This window comes from Wolffia australiana, chromosome 15 (genome assembly GCF_029677425.1).
Source record: "Wolffia australiana isolate 7733 chromosome 15, ASM2967742v1".
In the NCBI taxonomy this organism is placed as follows: Eukaryota; Viridiplantae; Streptophyta; class Magnoliopsida; order Alismatales; family Araceae; genus Wolffia; species Wolffia australiana.
Window position 1 is genome coordinate 4539987 of NC_135849.1, and position 21206 is coordinate 4561192.

At 39.3% G+C, this 21206-nt stretch overlaps 1 protein-coding gene and 1 long non-coding RNA gene across 2 annotated transcripts; one reads left to right on the forward strand and one right to left on the reverse strand.

Annotated features, from left to right (window-relative positions):
- Positions 1 to 1411: 1411 nt before the first annotated feature.
- Positions 1412 to 3827, reverse strand: LOC144712991 (uncharacterized). Its single transcript, XR_013583919.1, has 3 exons — positions 2701 to 3827; positions 1909 to 2078; positions 1412 to 1809 (listed from the first exon to the last, which is right to left on the reverse strand). It is a non-coding gene; the product is annotated as an uncharacterized LOC144712991 (long non-coding RNA).
- Positions 3828 to 13420: 9593 nt separating this feature from the next.
- Positions 13421 to 17766, forward strand: LOC144712688 (wax ester synthase/diacylglycerol acyltransferase 5-like). The gene is made up of 7 exons (XM_078586949.1): positions 13421 to 13681; positions 14336 to 14878; positions 16272 to 16344; positions 16468 to 16535; positions 16951 to 17160; positions 17281 to 17418; positions 17492 to 17766. The coding sequence occupies exons 1-7, from the start codon at positions 13502 to 13504 to the stop codon at positions 17639 to 17641; spliced, it is 1362 nt and encodes a 453-aa protein (XP_078443075.1). The 5' UTR covers positions 13421 to 13501; the 3' UTR covers positions 17642 to 17766.
- The last annotated feature ends 3440 nt before the right edge of the window (positions 17767 to 21206 follow it).

Below are 21206 nucleotides of genomic sequence, written 5' to 3' on the forward strand. Positions count from 1 at the left end.
CGTAGACAGTATGCATCTAAAGTGGCATTATAATTTTAATAATTCAAATTTGTGAATTTTATAATATGATTTTTACATTATTAGAATCAGCTAATATAAAATAATGACAGTAATGCATTTAACATTTTATAATTCAATAATTTTTATTATGAACTTTCAAGGTCTTATGAACATTATATTAAACCTATAACTATTAAAGTTTTTCTTGGCGCTACATTATTACTTTTTACACATTTTAATAAGAGCTATGGAGGAATGATGTGGAATAAAAGGTGGATGTCATTTCTTGTGGAACTAGTGAAATAAATGAGTAGCTGGAAATGCTGAAAATTCAAATGCTCAAACTACCATTTTGGCTGAAATTTCATGGGGAGACCCTCGTCATATTTCTCTTTCCATGTGACCTATGGCTGAGCCTATAAATATATCCCAAAGTTAGGCTCTTCTTGTACTTCATTTTGCCTTTCTCCACGTGGGAGACCTTGTGAAACAAAGGTGTATGCATGCCAATTTAGGGTTTTTCCTCTTCAAAAAGTGAGCTTTGTCCCTCTCTTGATCTATCTTCGTGTCTATTGCAACATGCCAAGGCGCGGGTGCAATGTACGGGTCCATGAAGGGAGATTAATTCTTAGGAGCATTAGCATCACCAAAGGAAGAGGTAATTCCTAAACACTTAAATATGATTTTCATTCCACTTCCCCCATCTTTCTATCCATTCCACACTCTCATATTACTTCACTCTTTGTTATAAGTTATTGAACCATATGAATAGGGGTTAATGGCTTATACCACCATTTTTAATTAGGGTTTTTATACGAAACCCCTAATTAGGGTTTCTTCATGACATCCATTCATTCCTCTCATCATATCCTCGCCCCAAAATTGTAATAATATCCTAATTTTTGCTATAAGTTTATAATTCTTATGAGTAAGAATTAAGATCTTAAACATATAAATTAATTTAATTAAAATCACAATATATATTTAGTATCTCTTCTTTCTACCCTCTCTCATCTTAACTACTTTTTGATGTAATATGATGTGTCGTTATCGATCGACAGGGGGACAAGGTATAGCACACCCCTTCTTTTTTTTACTATATGAGATCCGCACTTTGACACATGAGATTCTATGACGAGTAGATACTTTTGCAGGAGCATAATTGATTTTCAGGTTAAATACATTATGATATTTTTTCCATACTTTCCACATTCTGTTCTAGCCATTTTTGCACCTTCTGATCGACCTGAACAATAAATACGTATCCCCTCCACCCCTTTTGGAATTATTAATGGAAATGAATCTGAATCTTCATTGACTTCCTAACCTAAAGTTGGAACCTACGCCACTTCTTGCAAAACTTGGCTCAGTTGTTTCACTTACCATGGTTTTTGCCAACACGGATCTACTGTACGTGATTCAACTAGCGGAGACTCTTGGTAGAGCTGGAGTCATAAGTCCCCAAGTTAGTGTTATAAATTATTTATAAATTACTTAGTGATACATATAAATTAGTGTAACACCGCTAGGGGGGACACAGAGTATGTGTGATGTAACGAGGTTAATGAATGCATTCGTTCAAAAATCCAACGAGAAGGATGATGGAAGAACGAACTGACCGGGCAGTAAGCACGATAGTGACATGAGGGGTCTGGGCAACAGACAGGCTCCCAATTGCCCGGGTGATCAGTTCAAAGGCCAACGGAGTGGGGGACAATCTTTGTCCGTGAGCGTCCATGTTGTCACTGCGAACAATGCAGATCGGACACTGACGAAAGAAAGTTCCTAACTCGAGTTCGGTGGCTAGTCCTATAACACATAAAATTTCTCAAGGTAGTGGAGTAGTCAGAAATTGGAACTCATGAAGATAATAATATTGAAAAAAAGAGGGGGGAGTGGACGAGTGACCTGTAGGCCTAGGCCCTAGAAGCTGGTGACGTCATGGGCCCCGTCGAAGGATGAACTAGCAAGGCTGACACGAACTGAGATGCTCGACAAGGCGGGCGATGCGCTCAATCCGGGATGAACACACAACACACGATGAGTCGAGAGTCAATGGCAGTGCGACCCCAACCTGTCTGGCGAGAAGGTTTGCAAACGGTGACAGAGTCAAACCCAAAATATTGGGAGGAGACCAACAGGAAATTGTTGGTGCAATCACCCCATAGGACAGAAGGGGATGCAATGGGGGTGACCCGGCTGAACAGGGAGGGTACCTTGTCCGTGGCGATCAAAGAGCTTATTCTAGTGGGGACGGAGGAGACAAGATGATGTAACACGACGATCGGAATTCGATAAGCCGTGTAGCGCTTAGAGATTAGGCTCTAAATACAATGAAATGATGTGAAAATATAACACAGTTGATTTTGAGAAATTTTAAACGAGAAGTACTACAATCGTCAAAAGACGAGAGTGATAGATCAATTAGGTGACACGTGATGGGTTAGTCATGAGCAAACTCCCAATGATCCACGTAACTAGATAGAAGGGACCGACGAGGTGGGGGACGTTCTCATCCAAGAGCGTCCACACCGCCAGCGTAATCGTTAAGATCTGATACCGTCAATGAAAATCTATAATACAATAATGGTGGCTACTTCTTTGGAATTCACGTGCTAATTCACTCAAGGGCAATGAGAGATTAAGAGACAACACTGGAAGACGCAATTAACAATATAAGAAAATGGGAAGGGGTAGAACCTGCTAGTTCGGTTCAGATATCCAGACTGGGCACAATCGATGGATACTGATGAGTTCTTGTAGCTCTCGTGGCGTAGAAGTCCTCGATCACACAAAGGAGGTGCAATAATCGATCAATGGCAATTCTTAATTCGTCGCTATTCTTCTTCTGATGATCTCTTCCAGAGAAAACGTCCAAGAAAAGCCAATAAACTGTCCTGGGTGGTTCAGATTCTCCCGGTTGCTCCAAATGAGAATCCAGAACCGTCTTCTCACCGGCGCGCTGAGAGGATCCCAGATCGAACGGTGTTTCCTGGACAAGACAATTCGCAATGGAGAATTTCCCGTGATCCTGGTGCTAGAATGATACTCCTTTGGATAGGTCGATTGAGAATCCAGCAACGGTCGAGTGGGGAAACGGCAGCATCAAGGTTGGAGAGTCGGGGACGGTCGATGGAGAATCAGACGTTATCACGTTGAACGAACGGAGGAGCGTTAAAATTACCCAAGATCAATGCAGAGAACTCAGTTTGAGGATGTTGCTTGGAGTATAAGGGAATCAAAATGAAGATTTGACCGGGGGAATTCTCATGGCTAAGAAACAGAGGAAATACATTGTCTGTTGTTTTATCCACAATCGTCGAAAAAAATTTTCACCACCGTCAAATCCACCGTAATGGGCGATGAAAATCTGAGTTTATTTCACCCTGCTTCTTCGATCTAGCCTTTGACGGTGTCGGGAGATACCACGAGCAAGGGACAAGGAGAAATAATCAGAGGAATTGGGCTTTTCTTTATTGATCTTCTGTCTTGTTTTCTACAATCTCCCACGGATATTTCTGCGAGGACTTTCTTCGTCTTGACGAACTCTTCTTCAACACATAAGAACTTGATCTAGACTGATGCTTGAATGGATTTTGGGCACCCAATCATAAGAATTCACTCTCTTTTTCAGGAACAAAGCAACACAATGAGAAAAGAAAGATAACTGCCAGTTGAACAACACGATCTGGATTTTGCAATTCACCAATCACTTGGTCTCCACGTCCACTCCTCCCTCTTCTTTATAGAGGTGAAGTGGCAGTTGTGGAGGCTCAATTGGGCCCCCTCTTAAGGAGAAGGCCTATTGGGCTTTCTCCTTAAGAGGGATCTTTAGGGGGAGAAGAAGCCCAACATGGAGTTCCTCCCCCCTAAATATGACACTTAAACATAATTAAAATAAAACACGCGACGAGGGGAGGCCGGTACTCACGCAGGAGGGGCCTCCCAATAATCCAAAGACAACGAAAAAAAGAACGAACATAAAGATACACGACGCAAAGCGATAAGACGATGTTGCTTCTCAAGCTTGGCAGTGGAATTGTAGATTCTTCACGTCCATCGGGCTTCACGACGTGGCTGGCGACGGATCGGGGCATGATCGACTGGATGGTCCTCCATCACAAGAGACAACCGAGGGTCCAAGAAATTGGAGTGACTCTCAGATTCACAATGAAGGTCACAAATCAGTCGCTGGTGGAGGGCCACTAAGTGGAACAGTGGGTCATCATCTGTGGTGAAGTAACTCGCGATCCAGATGGGACTATGGACTGGAACCACCATAGTGGGTGATCAGAGAAACTTCTACGTGGCAGCGGGCTGGGGTGCGGCAAGTACGGACGTGGCTGATCACCCTGGTAATGATCCTGAGCTGGACCAGAAGGGTCACCGAGGGGAGGATGATACCCCTTCCCGCCCCCGCCCCGGGGTTGTTGACAGGCGTGAAGATGCTGTCGAGGACCATAGGGCCGTCAGCCACTGCTTTGGATGAGGGAAAGTTACTAACATGTTCTTTCATGTCCCCAAAAGGGGTGGGTCAAGTCCTGGTACTGTCGACAACAACAGGTCACTCGGCGTTCCCAAGGATGGCTCAATAAGGCCTAGTGATTGCAACGTCCAAGGAGAAGGGGATCCTCAGTGGTGCACTTCTCGCTAGTTAGGATCGAGTTCCACAATGGTGACCGCACGGATTCGTCCAGCAGTATCAATGACTGCCCTATATTGAGCCACCCACAACAATGACGTTCTTGGTGAGGGGAGCCCCGGCAGAAACAAATTCCTCAGATGGTGACCTAAAGAAACAAAAAAAACAAAACACGCTATCTTTCACAAGGGGAAGATGGCGGAAACCACTTTGGTGCAAACAATGCCTTCCTTCCCAAAATGATCTCTAACATTCAAATGAAAACACTACCCCCTTTATATAGTAGGGGGTGATGGGGAATTGCCCTAATGAGCCTTCTTAGGGGAGAGGCACAGTAAGGATTCTCCCCTAAAGGACTGAACAACAAAAACAAGGCAGTACAATACAAGCAAAGATGACCGGATGTGGGAGACCTGTACACGGGGGCCTCCATGGAGTCAGAGAAGAAACACAAGCACGAAATAAAACAATGCGAGAGAGGCCCATACACCAGGGAACTCCATAAAGCAAAAGAAGAGACACGAGCACAAAATAAAACGATGCAAGGGAGGTTTCCTCAGACCTGATATCGGAAGTTTGGGCTCTTCATTAGGCTAGGGAAGTTTGTGTTTCGTCAACGAACGAAAACTGTATGTTGACAAACGAAAAGCCAAAAAATCCTGTTCGTGTTCGTGTTCGGTTCGTTCATGTTCATTCGCAAACAAACACGAACAGGAAAAAACTTTAATAAATAAAATGAGGGCACTCTTTGGGTGGGGGGCAGCGGAGAGAGAGAGAGAGAGAGAGAGAGAGAGAGGTGGAGGTCGGAGGGGGGGCAGCGGAGAGAGAGAGAGAGGTGGAGGTCGGAGGGGGCAGCAGAAAGAGAGAGAGAGGTGGAGGTCGGATGGGGGGCAGCGGAGAGAGAGAGAGAGAGGTGGAGGTCGGAGGGGGGGCAGCAGAGAGAGAGAGAGAGGGGGAGGGGGGAGGGGGGGCAGCGGAGAGAGAGGCGGAGGTCGGAGGGGGGCAGCAGAGAGAGAGAGGTGGAGGCCAGAGGGGGGGCAGCAGTGAGCGAGCGAGCGAGCAAATGGGTGGGTGAGTGAGTGAGTGAGCGAGCGAGCGAGCAAGTGGGTGGGTGAGTGAGTGAGTGAGCGAGTGAGTGAGTGAGCGAGTGAGTGAGTGAGTGAGTGAGTGAGTGAGTGAGTGAGTGAGTGAGTGAGTGAGTGAGTGAGTGAGTGAGTGAGTGAGTGAGTGAGTGAGTGAGTGAGTGAGTGAGTGAGTGAGGGAGGGAGGGAGGGAGAGGAGGGCGGGGAGAGAGAGGGAGATCCCAGTTCTCCCTCTCTCTTTCTCTCTATTTTAGTGTAAAAATAATAACTTATATTACATTACCTCGGGAATGCCACTTGTTCATGAATGGCTCGTCTGTTCACGAACCATTCGCAAACATGTTCGTGTCCGATTTGGACTGTTCCTGTTCGTGTTCATTCATTCTCATGTTCGAGAACGAACAAAACATTTTTTCCCAAACCTATTCTTCATGCTGGCTCGGGCTACATGACACGGCTGTTGACTAGCCTGGGCTTGATCTGCCGGATGGTCCTCCATCACTTTCTTAATCATTATTTTTTTCTAAATATCAATCTTAATCGCAAAACCTTCATTATGGTTTGGGGCCTGCACAAGCAGTGGAACCTGTGGTTTAATTCGATACAACGTGCAAAACCTTACCAGCCCTTGACATGTGAACAATAAAACCTTCACCCCTACACACAAAATTCTACTCTCCTCTGTCTCACTCAAGTGAATTGGTTTCGAGAGCATTCCGCCAGTTTTGGTGACTTTCACTTTCAACTCGATTCACCGCCTACATGCCCCCTTACTCACCCATTTACATCAGTAATAAGTGAATTAGGGTAATAAATAAGTAATAAATAGTATTGCATAAGTCTGAAAATTACACATCGACTAAGTTAACCCCCTAAATTTCAAATTATCACCAGTAAAGGTTATTGGACTGCTAGAGTCATTAACTAGACAGATACATGGGCCTACATGCAAATGGCCTTTTTGATATCAGAAGATAATACTTAAGTTTTCGGGATTTTTATGAAAAATACTCATTTAGTTTAAATAGGGGAAGGCCTGGACAAAATTCATCCATGCTAAAATTTTGTAGGGGCCTTTCACTTCTTATCCCTTCCCCCCCACGCCTCCTCTCCACTCTTGATGATTGGAACGATGTAACGTCGACGATGGAGCGTGAACGGGGCTCGTAAACGAGAAGTGTGATTGGGAAAGAAATATCCAATGTGTTGAGGACTGCGTGGATGTTTCTAGAGGCTGCACACATGAGTACCTCCACGTGACTCATTCGACGATCAAAGGAGTCAAGAATGTGATCCGTGCACAAGCGATTCATTTTAATTTTTTTAATGATGTCATTCTACTACATGTAAGTCTTCTACTGCAGAATGTATTGATTTGTTCATCCATGTCAACGCATGTAGAACCCAACACATACGACATAACTTTTACTACTTATATCATCAACTTATGGTAACGAAAGTAATAGATATTGCAGGGGTAAAATATTTTAGCATTCTTACTATAAATTTATATTCATGAAAAATAGGAAACTAGAATTTTGGTATTATATTTGATATCAATTTTAATATGTTAGTGTTGGGGTACCTCGTTTAGAATGCTATCGCAACAGCGTAATGAAATGTTACAACAGTATAACCACGATTCTTTGGTTGATCGGTATTGGCTAATTCCCCGAAGATAGTTTATCACAGAGAAACTAAGATATTTAGTACAAACTAAGACTTTACAGCTTTACTAAATTTCAACATTCAAAATATATTACATGGATTGAATATGTTTCTTTTTAGTGTGCAGGATTTAACCAATGTAATATATTAAATAAGAGGTCATTAAATGAATCATTAAAACAAATTAAAAACTGTGGTATGTTTTCAGCTCTTCATTTTTGTGTTGTAATTCTCTTGACAAGAAATATATTTAATTAGTTTTTATTTATTAAATTTAATTGGAGATATGTTATTTGGTTAATTTATTTCAATTGATAAATAGACAATTAGATATGTAAAATAGGATGGGGAAAGTTAGTTAAGACCTGGCATATTAATTTACTCTAATGAGAAATGGCTGCAAATATTACAAAGGAAAATAATTAAATATATTACAAAGGAAAATATTACAAATATTACAAAGGAAAATCATAAAATTATTTTAAAACTATAGGATTGGATTGTTAAAAGACATATAGGATTGAGTCCAATCTTTTCATGACTTAGGACTAAAAGTAAAAGGAATGAGGTAAATAATAGAAAAGGAGATTTTGGTAATAATTATTTCGCTGAAAATATCTACATGAAATAGTGAAAAATTATTAAAACATTGTGTAATCATGATTCAAAAAATTTTCATGACAAATACAAAAATAAATTTAAAATCATAGTTTTTCAATCTTAAAAACATTATAATAACTGAATTTAGGTTACATATTAATTTATCCAAAATAAACCAACAGGAAGTAAGATAATAAGTTTCAAAGGTCAATTTGAAAGGGGTTCAACTTATGTCAGACATTTTACTCCACTTTTGGCATGAACAACAACTAACAAAAAAAGTGTAAGAGTCTAATTAGTAATTCATTACATAGAGGGAATTTCCAAAAAATGTTATACAAGTATCAGGGTCATTTCTGCTATATCAGGGCAGCAGATGTTTTAATGCTTTTTTATGGTGCTATTTTTAATGTTATTTGAATGCTAATTTTGATGTAAGATAGTACAAAAAATACCATGTCATTACCACTGCCAGATTAAAAAATGTCTAGAAAATAGTTAGCAAAATTCACTTGAAACTGACTGTGACTTACTCAAAGAAAATTATGGGATTCCTTGGAAACATAACCTCTTTATGACTATAATACTTCAAATCAAAATTTTGTTTGAAAGTACCACATATTTGATTATGTTTTTCACTTGAAACATATATTTTATGGAATATTCATTTACATCTCGATGACGTATCAATTCAAATGAAAGGGGTTTTAAGGTTTTATAGTTTGGTAAACTTTAATCAAATCCTTTCTGAATATATGGTAAAATCTTTATAGTTCAGTTTTATATATTTTACCAAAATTTTAATTCTAGGTACGTCCTTATACTTATTTAAGTATGCTATTGAGTTTATAAAGATTTTAAACAATAATTTTTAAAATTTTATATTTTCATATTATGATGTTCCTTCTTCGACTTTGTTGGAAGATTCGTGATTTCAATATCAATGTGAAGTTAATAAATTACATATAATTGGAACAAAGTCATGTGTTTAGAAAAATATTTCAATCTAAAATTCTAGTTGTGAGAAAAATGATTAAATTCAAATAATAACAATAGATGAAAGCTTTATGGGACATATATATTTAAATAGAAACATATCAATCAAGGATTAACTTTACACTTGTATCAGTTTTATCATAAACTTATAGGAATACATAATTTTTTAATAAATTGTAGGTTATAAAAGACTGAGACTGAGATCCATGGATACACTGATTCATATTCATAACACAATTATAATTAATTTTTCATAGTAGTAAGAAGGAAAGAAATCCAGTAGACATTTGGCACAAAATATGTTAAAGCTACTTCATCATCAGCTAAGAAATATGAAAATAAATGATACAGATGGAAAGTAAACGATCAAATGTAAAAAATATTAAAAGTGTGTTCCTCTTTCCTAAAGGAAATCGACTGAATAACGCTTTTCACTCAAAATTTTAGATATGGAAATGAAGACCTTTCGAGGTACTTTACTGCACGCGGCCTTACTTGGTCTTAGCCGTAATCCCTATCAACCAGGAAATACACGTGTATTATCGATGGTGCATTACTAATTACAGAGATATTATTTTACCCACAAGAGGCTAATCATGGAAATGTTGAACCGTTTTGAAGATGTGTATGAAGAAATAAAACCAGAGGTTAATTATTTTTACACACATCTGTCGTAATAATTTCAATAAGTTGCTCTTCTTTGATCCCCCCTCCAAAGTCTAACACTTTAGTCTTTACATTGTCTCGAGATTTTACCGAAATTCACTAACTTCATGGATCAAAGAAATGCATGTTCAGGCCTAGAAGCCAAGGCCCTTCTCCAGCTTGTGCCTAACAGCATGGCCTAATAATAGGCAGGCAACCATGGCCGTGGCCTCAGGAACTATGCTCAAGGCAGTCATTTATTGCAGAAATTTAATTGTGTACGTCAGTTTGCCGTTGAAAAATCATCAAACGACGATATGTTAGGGTGGGTGGCGACAGCCGGCGATGCAGGCGGCTGTAATGCCAGCCGTGGTGCAACACGAGCGCAATAATGGCACAAGACGAGTGTCATTTACGCCAGTGAATTGATCACAGCCTTTGTACATTTTTTAATGTGATTGGACAGCTAAGAGTTGTCCAAATAATCCAGCGATGGATGCAGACTTCAAGGCAGATGATCAAAGGTTACTGGTGGCAATCTCCCCTCGTTAAAGCATGAATCCGACTTAAACTCTTCTTTTATCTCATCTTTTGAATGGTTAATTGGTTGATAGGAAGGTCCCATCCAGCGTATTTGCCATCCTGGAGAGAGTGATATAGTTCACTGGGAGGCTATGAATCAAGATTAAAAAGGACGGTGAACCATTAAAAAGGTTACCGTCAAACAAGAACCAGCAAACTAGAACTAAATCTCTTGTCTTCAATGTCAACAAACTAATTCTATCAAATAAATTACGTTGCTAGAGAATCTTATATAAAATTACATTGATATCAATCTAGAAGATAGAAAAAAAACTCTCTCATCCGCTAACCTAACAGAGATTATCATATTGTATTGTTTATATCCTTTAGATTAATACAAATGAGAAATTATCTAAGCATTTGTAAATTAAATATATATATTATCCACTCTGAACTATACCAAAGCCACAATATATCTGTAGACCTTTTTTTAATAATGTCATTAATAAAACCACATTCTTACTAACTTTCGGCATCCAAAATACATTCCTTATGCATAGATTAATGTTCTCGACTTCAATATTAAATCATATTAATTATTATGACTTCGTATCACTTATTATCTCAATCAATTGAAACCTTATGCCCATTTTGTAAAAATAATTTATAATTCATCTTACTATATCACACTTATACTCGTTATATCTACACCATTAATATATCCCTATTGCTCTTATAATGTTACCACATTTAACTATCGCCTAAAGTATAATGTTACCACATTCTTCCTTCCCGAAAAAATACTATCCGGTTACTATAAAAATACTTCATAATCTATCCGGTTAATATAATAATACTTCATTTTTTTTTAATATCATAATACTTCACATGTCGAATTCTCAAATTCTAGTCGCTCAATTTTCAGTGAGTCTAAAATACATATAAACATTTTGGTGATATAGACAATTTAAAGTAATAATGCGATGTTAATTAAATTTGTTAATGATTGTTTAAAAATACTCTTGGACTACTTATACTCACATGATATTTTAAGGCATAATTGCCCCTCATAGTGACCATGTTACAGAGTGAAAAAAGGTCTAAACATACCATCAGATTTAAGAAGTGAAGAACAAGAAGGAAAAACCATTGATATACTTAGGGCACTTACACATGTAATAAGACCAATTATGTGACTGCATAGTATTTTTCATGGAGAAGCTTCAAATACAATAGTACATGGCCAGGCGACATAAGACATGAATATGGGATGCATAAAAGAAAGATATACGTGTGTGCTCAATTAATATATGATTTATGCCATATAAATCTCCCCCTTTCTCTCTATAATTATATTTCTCTCGCTTCCTCTCCCTTTCCCACTTTAATTATATATGGCCCTTCACTCCCTCCCTCTCTATTCTCTCTAGTTATAACTTCCTCCTGCTCTCTAATTTTATCTCATTCCCTCTTATGTTCTCACACTTTGTATTTATTTGTACTTTTTATCTAGCTTGAAAAAAGTAATCAGCTTGACGTAATGTGGGTTTAGCTTTTCTTTTGCTAGCCTTAACTATGATTTTGACTTTTGTACTTGGACTTTGACCTATATCAGTTGACCTGACTGAACAGAGACCAGACCTCCTTTATCGGACCCTGAACAGACTCAGTTTTTAGTAGATATTTTTGCAATAACTGAGACCGAGTTTGAGACCATAATTCCCGATTTTCACTATGGGTACATCACATAACTCCTGTCTTTTTTCCTGTCTATTGCATCCATTAACATTTGTTTAAAACATTTGAGAATGAATGGTTTGTACATTGATATGCTACTCTCAATGAATTATCCTGCTCCTCCAATTTCATTTTCTTATTCAGCCCATCCCTCTTTATTTCTCCAAACTCTCTCTGCCTACTTTCCAAAAGTGCTTAAGCAGCATGATCATGACAAAAGTGCTTAAGCAGCCTTATTCTTTCTCGTTTGTCCAATCAGAAGGTTTATCTACTGAACCAGTTCCTCTCTCCCTCTCTGTCTCTCTCTAAATACAAACGATCTTTTCTTCTCGAAATAAACGATAACCATAAATAAACAACGAAAAGTGATAGCAACAGCGCACCAATTGAGGATCCAGGGATTCCACTCGACCCGGCAATCTAGAATGAGATATTTCATATGAATATTGAGGCTTTATTTGACTTACCTTTTATTAGTGATCCACAATTCCAAACCCACGATGGCCACATCGTTTTCAAAGCCTCGAAAACAATATCCGAAAGCAATGATGGTATTTCACATGAATATTTGACTATTGTACACAACTTGCCGCCTATCTTGAAGGGTACTCTCCATTTTCAATAGTCAATTATTCTATCTATCCTTCGGTCTACAACGCGTGATAACGGAAGACTTGAAAGTTGGACTTTTACTGAACTTTCATTGCGGGTCGTTTCTTCTCTCCGACGGTGCCCTCTTTCGTGTCCTCTTTTCACTTCTTTTCCCATACATTCTTTTTCCCTTTCTAGAAACTTTTTCTTCCTGTCCTCTTCTCAGCGACGTCAGGGGCCGTAGTTAGAATTTTATGCGCGAGCAAAGCGGAACCGCTCCATGGAATCGTTTCTTACACGCATGGCCGATGAAGAAATAGTCAAGATTACAGAGAGAAAGAGAGCGTGATGAAGGAAAGGCCATCGTTTGGACGACGGCTTGAACTGTAGAACCAATGGTGGCCCTGAGCAAAACGACAGAAAAAACTGCGACTCCGGATAGAGTATTAATAAATGAAAGGAGGGAGGGAAACAGAGAGAGAGAGAGAGAGAGAGAGAGAGAGAGAGAGAGAGAGAGAGAGAGAGAGAGAGAGAGAGATAGATAGAGAGAGAGAGAGAGAGAGAGAGAGAGAGAGAGAGAGAGAGAGAGAGAGAGAGAGAGAGAAATAACGTCCCACCATTGGAGATAAGATGTTACACACGAGAGAGAGAACGAGAGATAAAGGGCTTGATTAGAAGATAACCGGAGGAGAAGAGGAAGGACGGGCAGAAAGCAGAATTTCTTTGAAATTTCTTTGAAAGGAAGATGATGTTAAAACAAAGAGAAAATCAGAGAAGAAAATTGATAAAGAGAGGATAGACAAAAATAAGGAGAGAGAAAAGATTACGTCTGAGAGACGCAAAAACTATCGCGGACGCCGGTGGTTTCTGAGAACCCTCCGACGAGATTAATTAAGAGAGAGAAAGAGATAAAGATAAACATAGATAGAGAGAGATAGATACAAATAGAGAGAGAGAGAGAGAGAAGGAAAAGGGGGAGATGAGTTGAAGGTGCGGTTCTGAGATAGGGAGAAGAAGGATGGGAGGGAAGAGTGGAGACGAGCCGGTGAGCCCGGCTGGGCGATTCTTCCTCCGCCCAGAGATGGACCAGGTGATAAACTGCATCGTCGGCTTCGACAACCCAATCGATGTGCCTTCAATCAAAGCCGAATTCCAGCGCACCCTTCTCCGCTACCATCCTCGCCTCTCGTGCCTCCTGGTTTGTCTAATCTTCTCCTAAATCTTCTCTGATGATCATAACTTTTTCATCTTCATCTTTGTCGAATATCATCATCCTGCCTTTAGAACAGCAGTAACCTTTCCAATTCTAACATACACGTATCAGAGCTAAGGTTCCAGCTTTGAATCCCAACAAAAAAACACTCTCCACAGCCGCTAGTGTTTTGGGGAAGTGTTGGAGATTAACATGTTGCTTCCAGTCATATCTTTTAGAACAATAGTAAGCTCTCAAATCCTAACAAATGGTATCGGACCCAAAGTTACAATTTTGAATCCCTCAAACAATAATTGTTGGAGATCAACATAATATCCGATATAGCTTTAAGAACAATAGTATGCTCTCAAATTCTAACACCTGGTATCATAGCCAACATTACAACTTTGAATCCCAAAACCAACCCACTATGCATTGGGACCATGTTTTGGCCGGTGCCCGGTGTTTTGGGAGAGTGTGGGAGATCAACTTACCTCTTCCTTCAGAAGAAGAGGAATAACTCTCAAATTCTAATACCGAAAACAAGCTTACAATTTTAAAACTCCCAAAAACGAGTCTGGGCCGGTGTTATTTTGGAGATAAAGTAGATTTTAACGTAGTATTCAGGGGCTCGCTGCCATTAACATCCTTTAACTGCAGGTTAAAGACGCCAAGGGAAGAGAGCACTGGAGCCCATTTTCCAAAGTAGACATCAACGATCACGTAATCGTCGTCGACGATGCGGAAGACGACGGCCGGGTAGAGACATTCGTCGAAGACTACGTCGCCGGGCTCGCCGTCTCTTCGCCGCTGGATATAAACAAGCCATTGTGGGAAATCCACCTAATTCCCACGCGGCGCGCGGGCATTCTACGATTACACCACGCTCTCGGCGACGGCACTGCGCTCATGTCTCTATTTCTCGCTTCCTGCGAGCGCGCCGACGACCCATCAAAGCCCGTAACAGTGCCCGACGGTCGCCGGCCGAAGCCCGTTGGTTTTGTCGCCCTTCTCTGGAAAGCGATAAAGGTGGCTTTTTTCTCGCTTATCTTTGCGGTAGACATGCTTCTACGCGCTGCTTGGGTGAAAGACGACCCCAATCCAATCACTGGCGGGGCTGGCGTCGAGCTCTGGCCGCGTAGGATGTGCACCGTCACCTTCGATCTTGATGATATCAAGATCATCAAGAACAGGAGCAGCGCGGTATGGTTATCATTTGACGGAGAATTTAGAAGCTGTTCTCTTTCTCTCTCTCTCTCTCTTGTTTATTCCTCCAATTTACTCTTCGCATTTAAGTTTTTCTTGAAGCGTCGAACTCCGGTAGCCGCTACTTACACGTTTCGTCGTTTTTTATTTTCGTGGTGATTGGTGAATAAGCGTCCGCGGGAGCCTGACATGGGTGTCGTCTGTGGTCCTACAGATTTTGTTTTAGTGAACGTGATGCCACCTATCTCTTTCTCTCTCTCTCACTGACTTTTCTCTCTCTCTTTCTCTCTCACTGACTTTTCTCTCTGATTGTCTCTCTCTCTGACTGTCTCTCTTTAAGAGTCTCTGCCTCTCTCTTCCACGCCTTTTCTCTCTCTGTCTCTCTATCTCTCTATCTCTCTATCTGACTCTCTCTCTCCGTGAGTCTCTGTCTCTATCTCTCTCTCTGACTCTCTCTCCGTGAGACCCTGTCTCTGTTACTCTCTATCTCTCTCTCTCTGACTCTCTCCGAGAGGCTCTGTCTCTCTCTCCGTGAGTCATGTCTCTCTCTCTCTCTCTGACTATTTTTCTCTGAGTCTGTCTCTCTCTCTCTCTAACTCTCTCTCTCTCTCTGACGCTTTCTCTCTGTGAGTCTCTCTCTCTCTTTGACGCTTCCCTCTGTGAGTCTCGGTCTCTCTCTCTCTCTGCGTTTTTATCTCTGTGAGTCTCTCTCTCTGTTACTTTTTATATCTGTGAGTCTCTGTCTCTCTCTCTTCTTTCACTCTTTCTCTCTCTGAATCTCTCTCTCTCTCTCCCTTTGACTTTTCTCTCTCTGGGTCTCTCTCTCTCTGAGTCTCTATATCTCTCTCTCTCTGACTCTGTCTCTTCTTCCTCTCTTTCTTTTCGAGAGTTTTGTCCCCCTCTTTCTCTCTCTGACTCTCTGTCTCTTCTTCCTCTCTCCCCGAGCGTTTGTCTCTCTCTCTCTGACTCACTGTCAGCGTAAATCACAGTCATTGGCTCCTTCACTTCGAGATCCAAAGCCTAAAAAAATATTTAAGATGTAGTCTTCATTCAGATTTCTGAAGCATCCAACTTCGATATTATATTTTTATATTGACGCGTTTTTCAGCCAGGGGGAAGTTACGTCACCTTTTGCGAACATCCGTTTCTGAGCTTTTAAATTTTTAATTTTCCGAGCTCAGAATTTATTCATTCTACTGATTACGTAAGCAAATCTCGTTGGGCCAGTTTCTTTTTCATATCGAAGAAAGAAAACTATTAAAAATATAATAACCCTCTTTAAGGTAACTGTAGGATGTATATTTCTTTGCTAACGATGGGGATATCTATTCCCTTATTGATACTTTTCTCCGTCACTGACCGCGTTCAGGTTATTTTTTCTGATGTTTAGACAGTTAATGATGTGCTAGTGGCAATCATAGCGAGTGGGCTGGCAAAATATTTCAAGTTGAAGCCTTCCAAACGTAAGACATGTTTGACTTTTCATATTTTTGCCAGTATTTGATAGTTGTCTAGTGCTTGACTGGAGTTTCTTTGTGATAGCGCTTTAATCTTGACGAATATTTTATTTTCCTTCGCATGAACAGATTCAAGAGATGACGTCCGGATCACTGGTTTATCCATGGTGAACACAAGGAAAACACCAGGCCTCCAGGTCTGAAAACCATTGCTTCAATATTTTATAAAAACCATTGCTTGAACAGTCAATTTAAAAATTGTAAAAAAAATCAGATTCAAGTCCTCAATAAATATATTTAGATTCCTCGTTATATTGCCCAAAATGTTTGTATTTGCATTTAAATGCATGGAACTTGGTTAGTATGGACGGATTTCTAAATAAGAAGTCTAGTGACTAAGGTATCACTAATGGTAGCAATCAATGAAAAAAAATTATCAGATAATCAATTGCATTGAGAGTCATTCTATGGATTGTCAACATTCTTCTGCTACCATAAAAATACTAAAAGCAAATGTTGGTTATAAGGTTTTTCACGCTAATATCTTGTTTGCGCTCCAAAGTAAACTTCTACGGTGATGAAGGTATAATTCTTCACGTTGATTTATCTCAGGATTGCTTCCGAAAGATCAAAGAAGGTAAAGCAGACTGGGGAAATCGGTTTGGCTTTTTCTTATTGCCTATTTGGCTGCAAAACAACGTCCATGACCCAATTGAGCATGTTCGTCAAGCCAAGAATATTCTTGGAATAAAAAAGCAATCTTTGGAGGCTCATTTTTCATACACGGCTGGCGCCATAATCATGGCATTATTAGGCCCCAAGGTATTTAATGATATTCAATATGTTCATGCACTATCATATTTTACTCTAATCAAGTGCTTTATTACATCCGGGATTAACATTCCTTATTCTTATAATAGATATGGTCATCTTTCTATGCAGATTGCAACCTTGATCAATTATAGGATTGTTTGTAACACAAGTTTCACATTGTCTAACATTGTGGGACCTTCGGAAAAAGTAATGTTTGCAAAAAATCCTCTCAAGTATCTCAGGGTTACAGCAAGTAGTTTACCACATGTAAGTCTCTCTGTCATCAGTTTCTTCTGTATATCTACAGGGACGTGAATAAAGAATATTTGAACCTTTTCAGGCTCTTACTCTGCACTTGATTAGCTACAACGGTAAAGCAGATTTGCAGATTCTTCTTGCCAAGGATATTATTCATGACATGGAGACACTTGCCAAGTGCTTTGAGGATGCTTTCAAGGAGATGATGTTGGTCTCCATTAGTGATATCTGAAGTAGATGAGCATGTTTTAACTTATTCCTTGTGAAGACATTACAGCAGAATGTACATAATATACAATAAAAATAGATCGAATATTATGTTTGAAGGGAATCACCTCACAAGAATTTTTTTTAGTACTGTGATGTATAAATATTTCATCCACGTTGATACCAAATTTGACCTCATTCAAAGCTACATCGGCATTTGTAACCTTTGGGTCTTAGTATTATTTCATATTTAAATTAAGTGTGATAAGTATATGGGTTCTGAGCATTTACTAATGAATTATGAGTTTCAGCTATAAATGGAGACGTAATGAAGAAAATGATATAGTGTTTCTGGCATTGTATACATTTTCAGACAATACACACCACTTCAATCCACAGGGGGATGGTATATGAGCTGAAGAAATCAGGCAAGTAACATATGAATCACCAGTGAAGTCTCAGTTTTAAGTGATATGACTATGATAGAAGATCAAGAAATATGCATTCGGAAATAATGATGAGTACTCGTAATAGTGAAGTAATAATTCATTTGGCAGAATTTTTGTAAAAATCTCCCTTTTTCTTCAAGATAATTGAATATGAATTTCAAATATTCATGTGTATGTTAATAAAGTGGCATATGTGTGTTCGTGGTTAATTTAGCTTATTTAAACAACTCTCTCGCTCTAGGAATCCTCAATTTGATAAAAGTGACTTCATTCCAAGAAAGTTGATGAATATTAAAAGTTGAGGTTCAAATATGTTTTTGAATTATCACTTTACTTGTAAATAAATACATATATTCATAAGTGCATATTTTTCTTATATCTGCATCGCACATGCTAATTCTTATGTGAACTTCCAATATCAATGTGGACATTATGTTATGATACACATTTGAAAAACTTCCCTTGAAACATTTGATGGGTTACATTGATTTGAAAGTAACTTTATCTTCTTATATTAATTTTATTCTAAATTATAGTTAGCCTAATAAAAAAAATTCATGTCGATGCTTTTTTAGAAGCTGATTAGTGCTCTTAAATTTTCTCTTGGATAAATCAAAGTCAAGTGTATAACTGTTAAAGTATAAATTTTCTCATTGATACCTTAGAATAGGAATAACTCAGATCCCATCTAGGAAAGTGGTTCAGACTTGAAATTCAATAAAAAATATCATACTTTCAAGGACATGTAGAGATGAAACAAATAAATCCACCAGGGATCTAGAATAGACCCAAGTGCGATAGATAATCAAAATATAAACATTAGTTACTGATGAATAATCTTAGATTTTTCCCTTCTCACCCAAGTTTTATATAATAGTATGATATCCTCCTTTCTTGGAAGTAAACCCAGTAAGGGGAAGTTAATCCAAATTATGAATCTAAATTAAAAATTAGTTTTAGATTTAATTGAAGCCTATAGATAACATCAATAACTCACACATAAAAGGGGCTTCAATAAATATACGTAGGAAATAATTTCAATATTTTCAAATTTTGTGAGTTATCAAGATCCCATCCAAGTAACTACCATCATTCAAATTCAATTGAATCCATTTACCTCTGAAAGGAATCCCAGAAATTTTAGATGTTTAACTTACTTTGGAAACATAATTATTTATACTGACACCTAACAGGGGAAGAAAATACAAATCTGAAAGACATATAAAAATCATTATAGGTGATATGGAAGATAGAGATCGGATAAACAAATACACTGAAATACGCTTCTAAAGATCTGAGACCACTAGATTTTTTGCATGAATTACTGTTGGAAAACATTGATATAATTATGTGGCTGCCAAGCCAATCATACATTCCATATCTCGTTCCATGTTCATTAATAGAACATATTCATTATAGTGCAGGTGTGATGTTTATAATGAAGTCCATGAATACATGATCGAACTTAGTGAATTATGATTGGATTGTAATAGACACATCACTAGTCTTCAAGCATGTGTGTTAAATATTACTATTCGGAAGATACTTTAGAAGGGCATTGACATATCTGGATAGAATAGCACTATCTAGCCTCACTCATATGATGAGTATGGCCATTCCCCGAGCCATTAGTGTGGAGACACTACAAATAGATAATGGGCACTCTTTAGTAGAATGAGTTAATTAAATTGATATGTACCAATTCTTGAATGGTATTATACCAAACTGGCAATCAGGTTGATTCACATCATGGTTGTATAAGTGGCCCTTGATGGAAAGATATTTGGCCGGTAAGCCAATCACACATTCCACATCTCGTTCCATGTTCATTAATAGAACATATTCATTATATAGCGCGTGAGTGATGCGTGTAATGATGTCCATGAATACATAATCGGACTTAGTGAATTATGATGAGATCGTAATACAGAGATCACTAGTCTTTAAGCATGTGTTCTAAACATTCCTATTCGAAGGATACGCGAGAAGGACACTGAAGTATCTGGATAGAATAGCACTATCTAGCCTCACTCATATGATGACTATGGCCGGTCCCGTAGCCATTAGTGTGGTGACACCAAGGATAGATAGTGGGTGCTCTTTAGTGGAAAGAGTTCACTGAATTGATCCGTACGAATCCCTGAATTGTATTATACCGAACTGTCAATCAGGTTGATTCACATCACGGTTGTGTAAGTGGTCCTTAGCCCTGAGACACCAAAGACGTCTTGTGGAGGGACGGTTGTACTTTGGCTATGGCCAACGAGTCTCTAATCATGGGATTCTAAACGGTCTTAGTTCGGGTGCATCAAGAAGTACACGAAGGCGATTGAGTGGTCAAGATGGATCATCCACCCTCGGTATAATAGGTGACAGCTCAAGGAAGACGATGCCATGAAGTCCTTGGCCAAGGTAGTGAAATATCGAAGAAGAGTTCTCCGATGATTTTCGAATGCATCAGTACTAACTCGGATGATCGATTACGGTTTGACAGCTGACCATACCCTAAGTTATCCAAGGAGCGTCAAGTGGATGAGGGATTATACATACATGGTAACCGATGATGAATAGGTTCCATGAGTGAGTCGATACACACTGCTTTGTATCTTCTAGGACACGAGGTGTAGCTTGGCACCCCACGTGTCGGAGTCTCGACATATCAATTGGGTTAAATCGATCTGACATTAATTAATCTATATGATGATATGGTTGATTAATTTGGAAGTCCAATAAAGGTTATTAGGCCGCTGGAGTCGTTAACTAGACTGATACATGAGCCTAGAGGGTCACACGCAAATGGTCTTTTGGGCGTTGGAAGATATATTTAAGTTTTGGGGGTTTTTATGAAAAATACCCACTTAGTATAAATAGGGGAAGGCCCTGAACGAAATTCACCCAGGCCAGAATTGTTCAGGGGCCTTTCCCCTTCTTCTCCACTCTCCCCACACCCCCTCTCCATCCCTGATGTGATCGGGACGACGTAACGACGCCGACGGAGAAAGAATGGAGCTCGTCAACGAGAAGGAGGAGATTCGAGGCGCCGAGGACCGCGTGGATACGTCTAGAGGCTGCACACTTGAGCAGCTTGACTCGTCTCGCTCCGGGATCAAATAAATCATGAATGAGATTCGTGAATGGTTT

What these genes read in the sequence shown, in the direction of transcription:
- LOC144712688 (XM_078586949.1), top strand. Translation starts at nt 13,502, where the DNA reads ATGGGAGGGAAGAGTGGAGACGAGCCGGTGAGCCCGGCTGGGCGATTC. An exon ending in CTCGCCTCTCGTGCCTCCTG is followed by an intron (nt 13,682 to 14,335) that starts GTTTGTCTAATC and finishes CTTTAACTGCAG; the next exon opens with GTTAAAGACGCCAAGGGAAG. An exon ending in TGGCATTATTAGGCCCCAAG is followed by an intron (nt 17,161 to 17,280) that starts GTATTTAATGAT and finishes CTTTCTATGCAG; the next exon opens with ATTGCAACCTTGATCAATTA.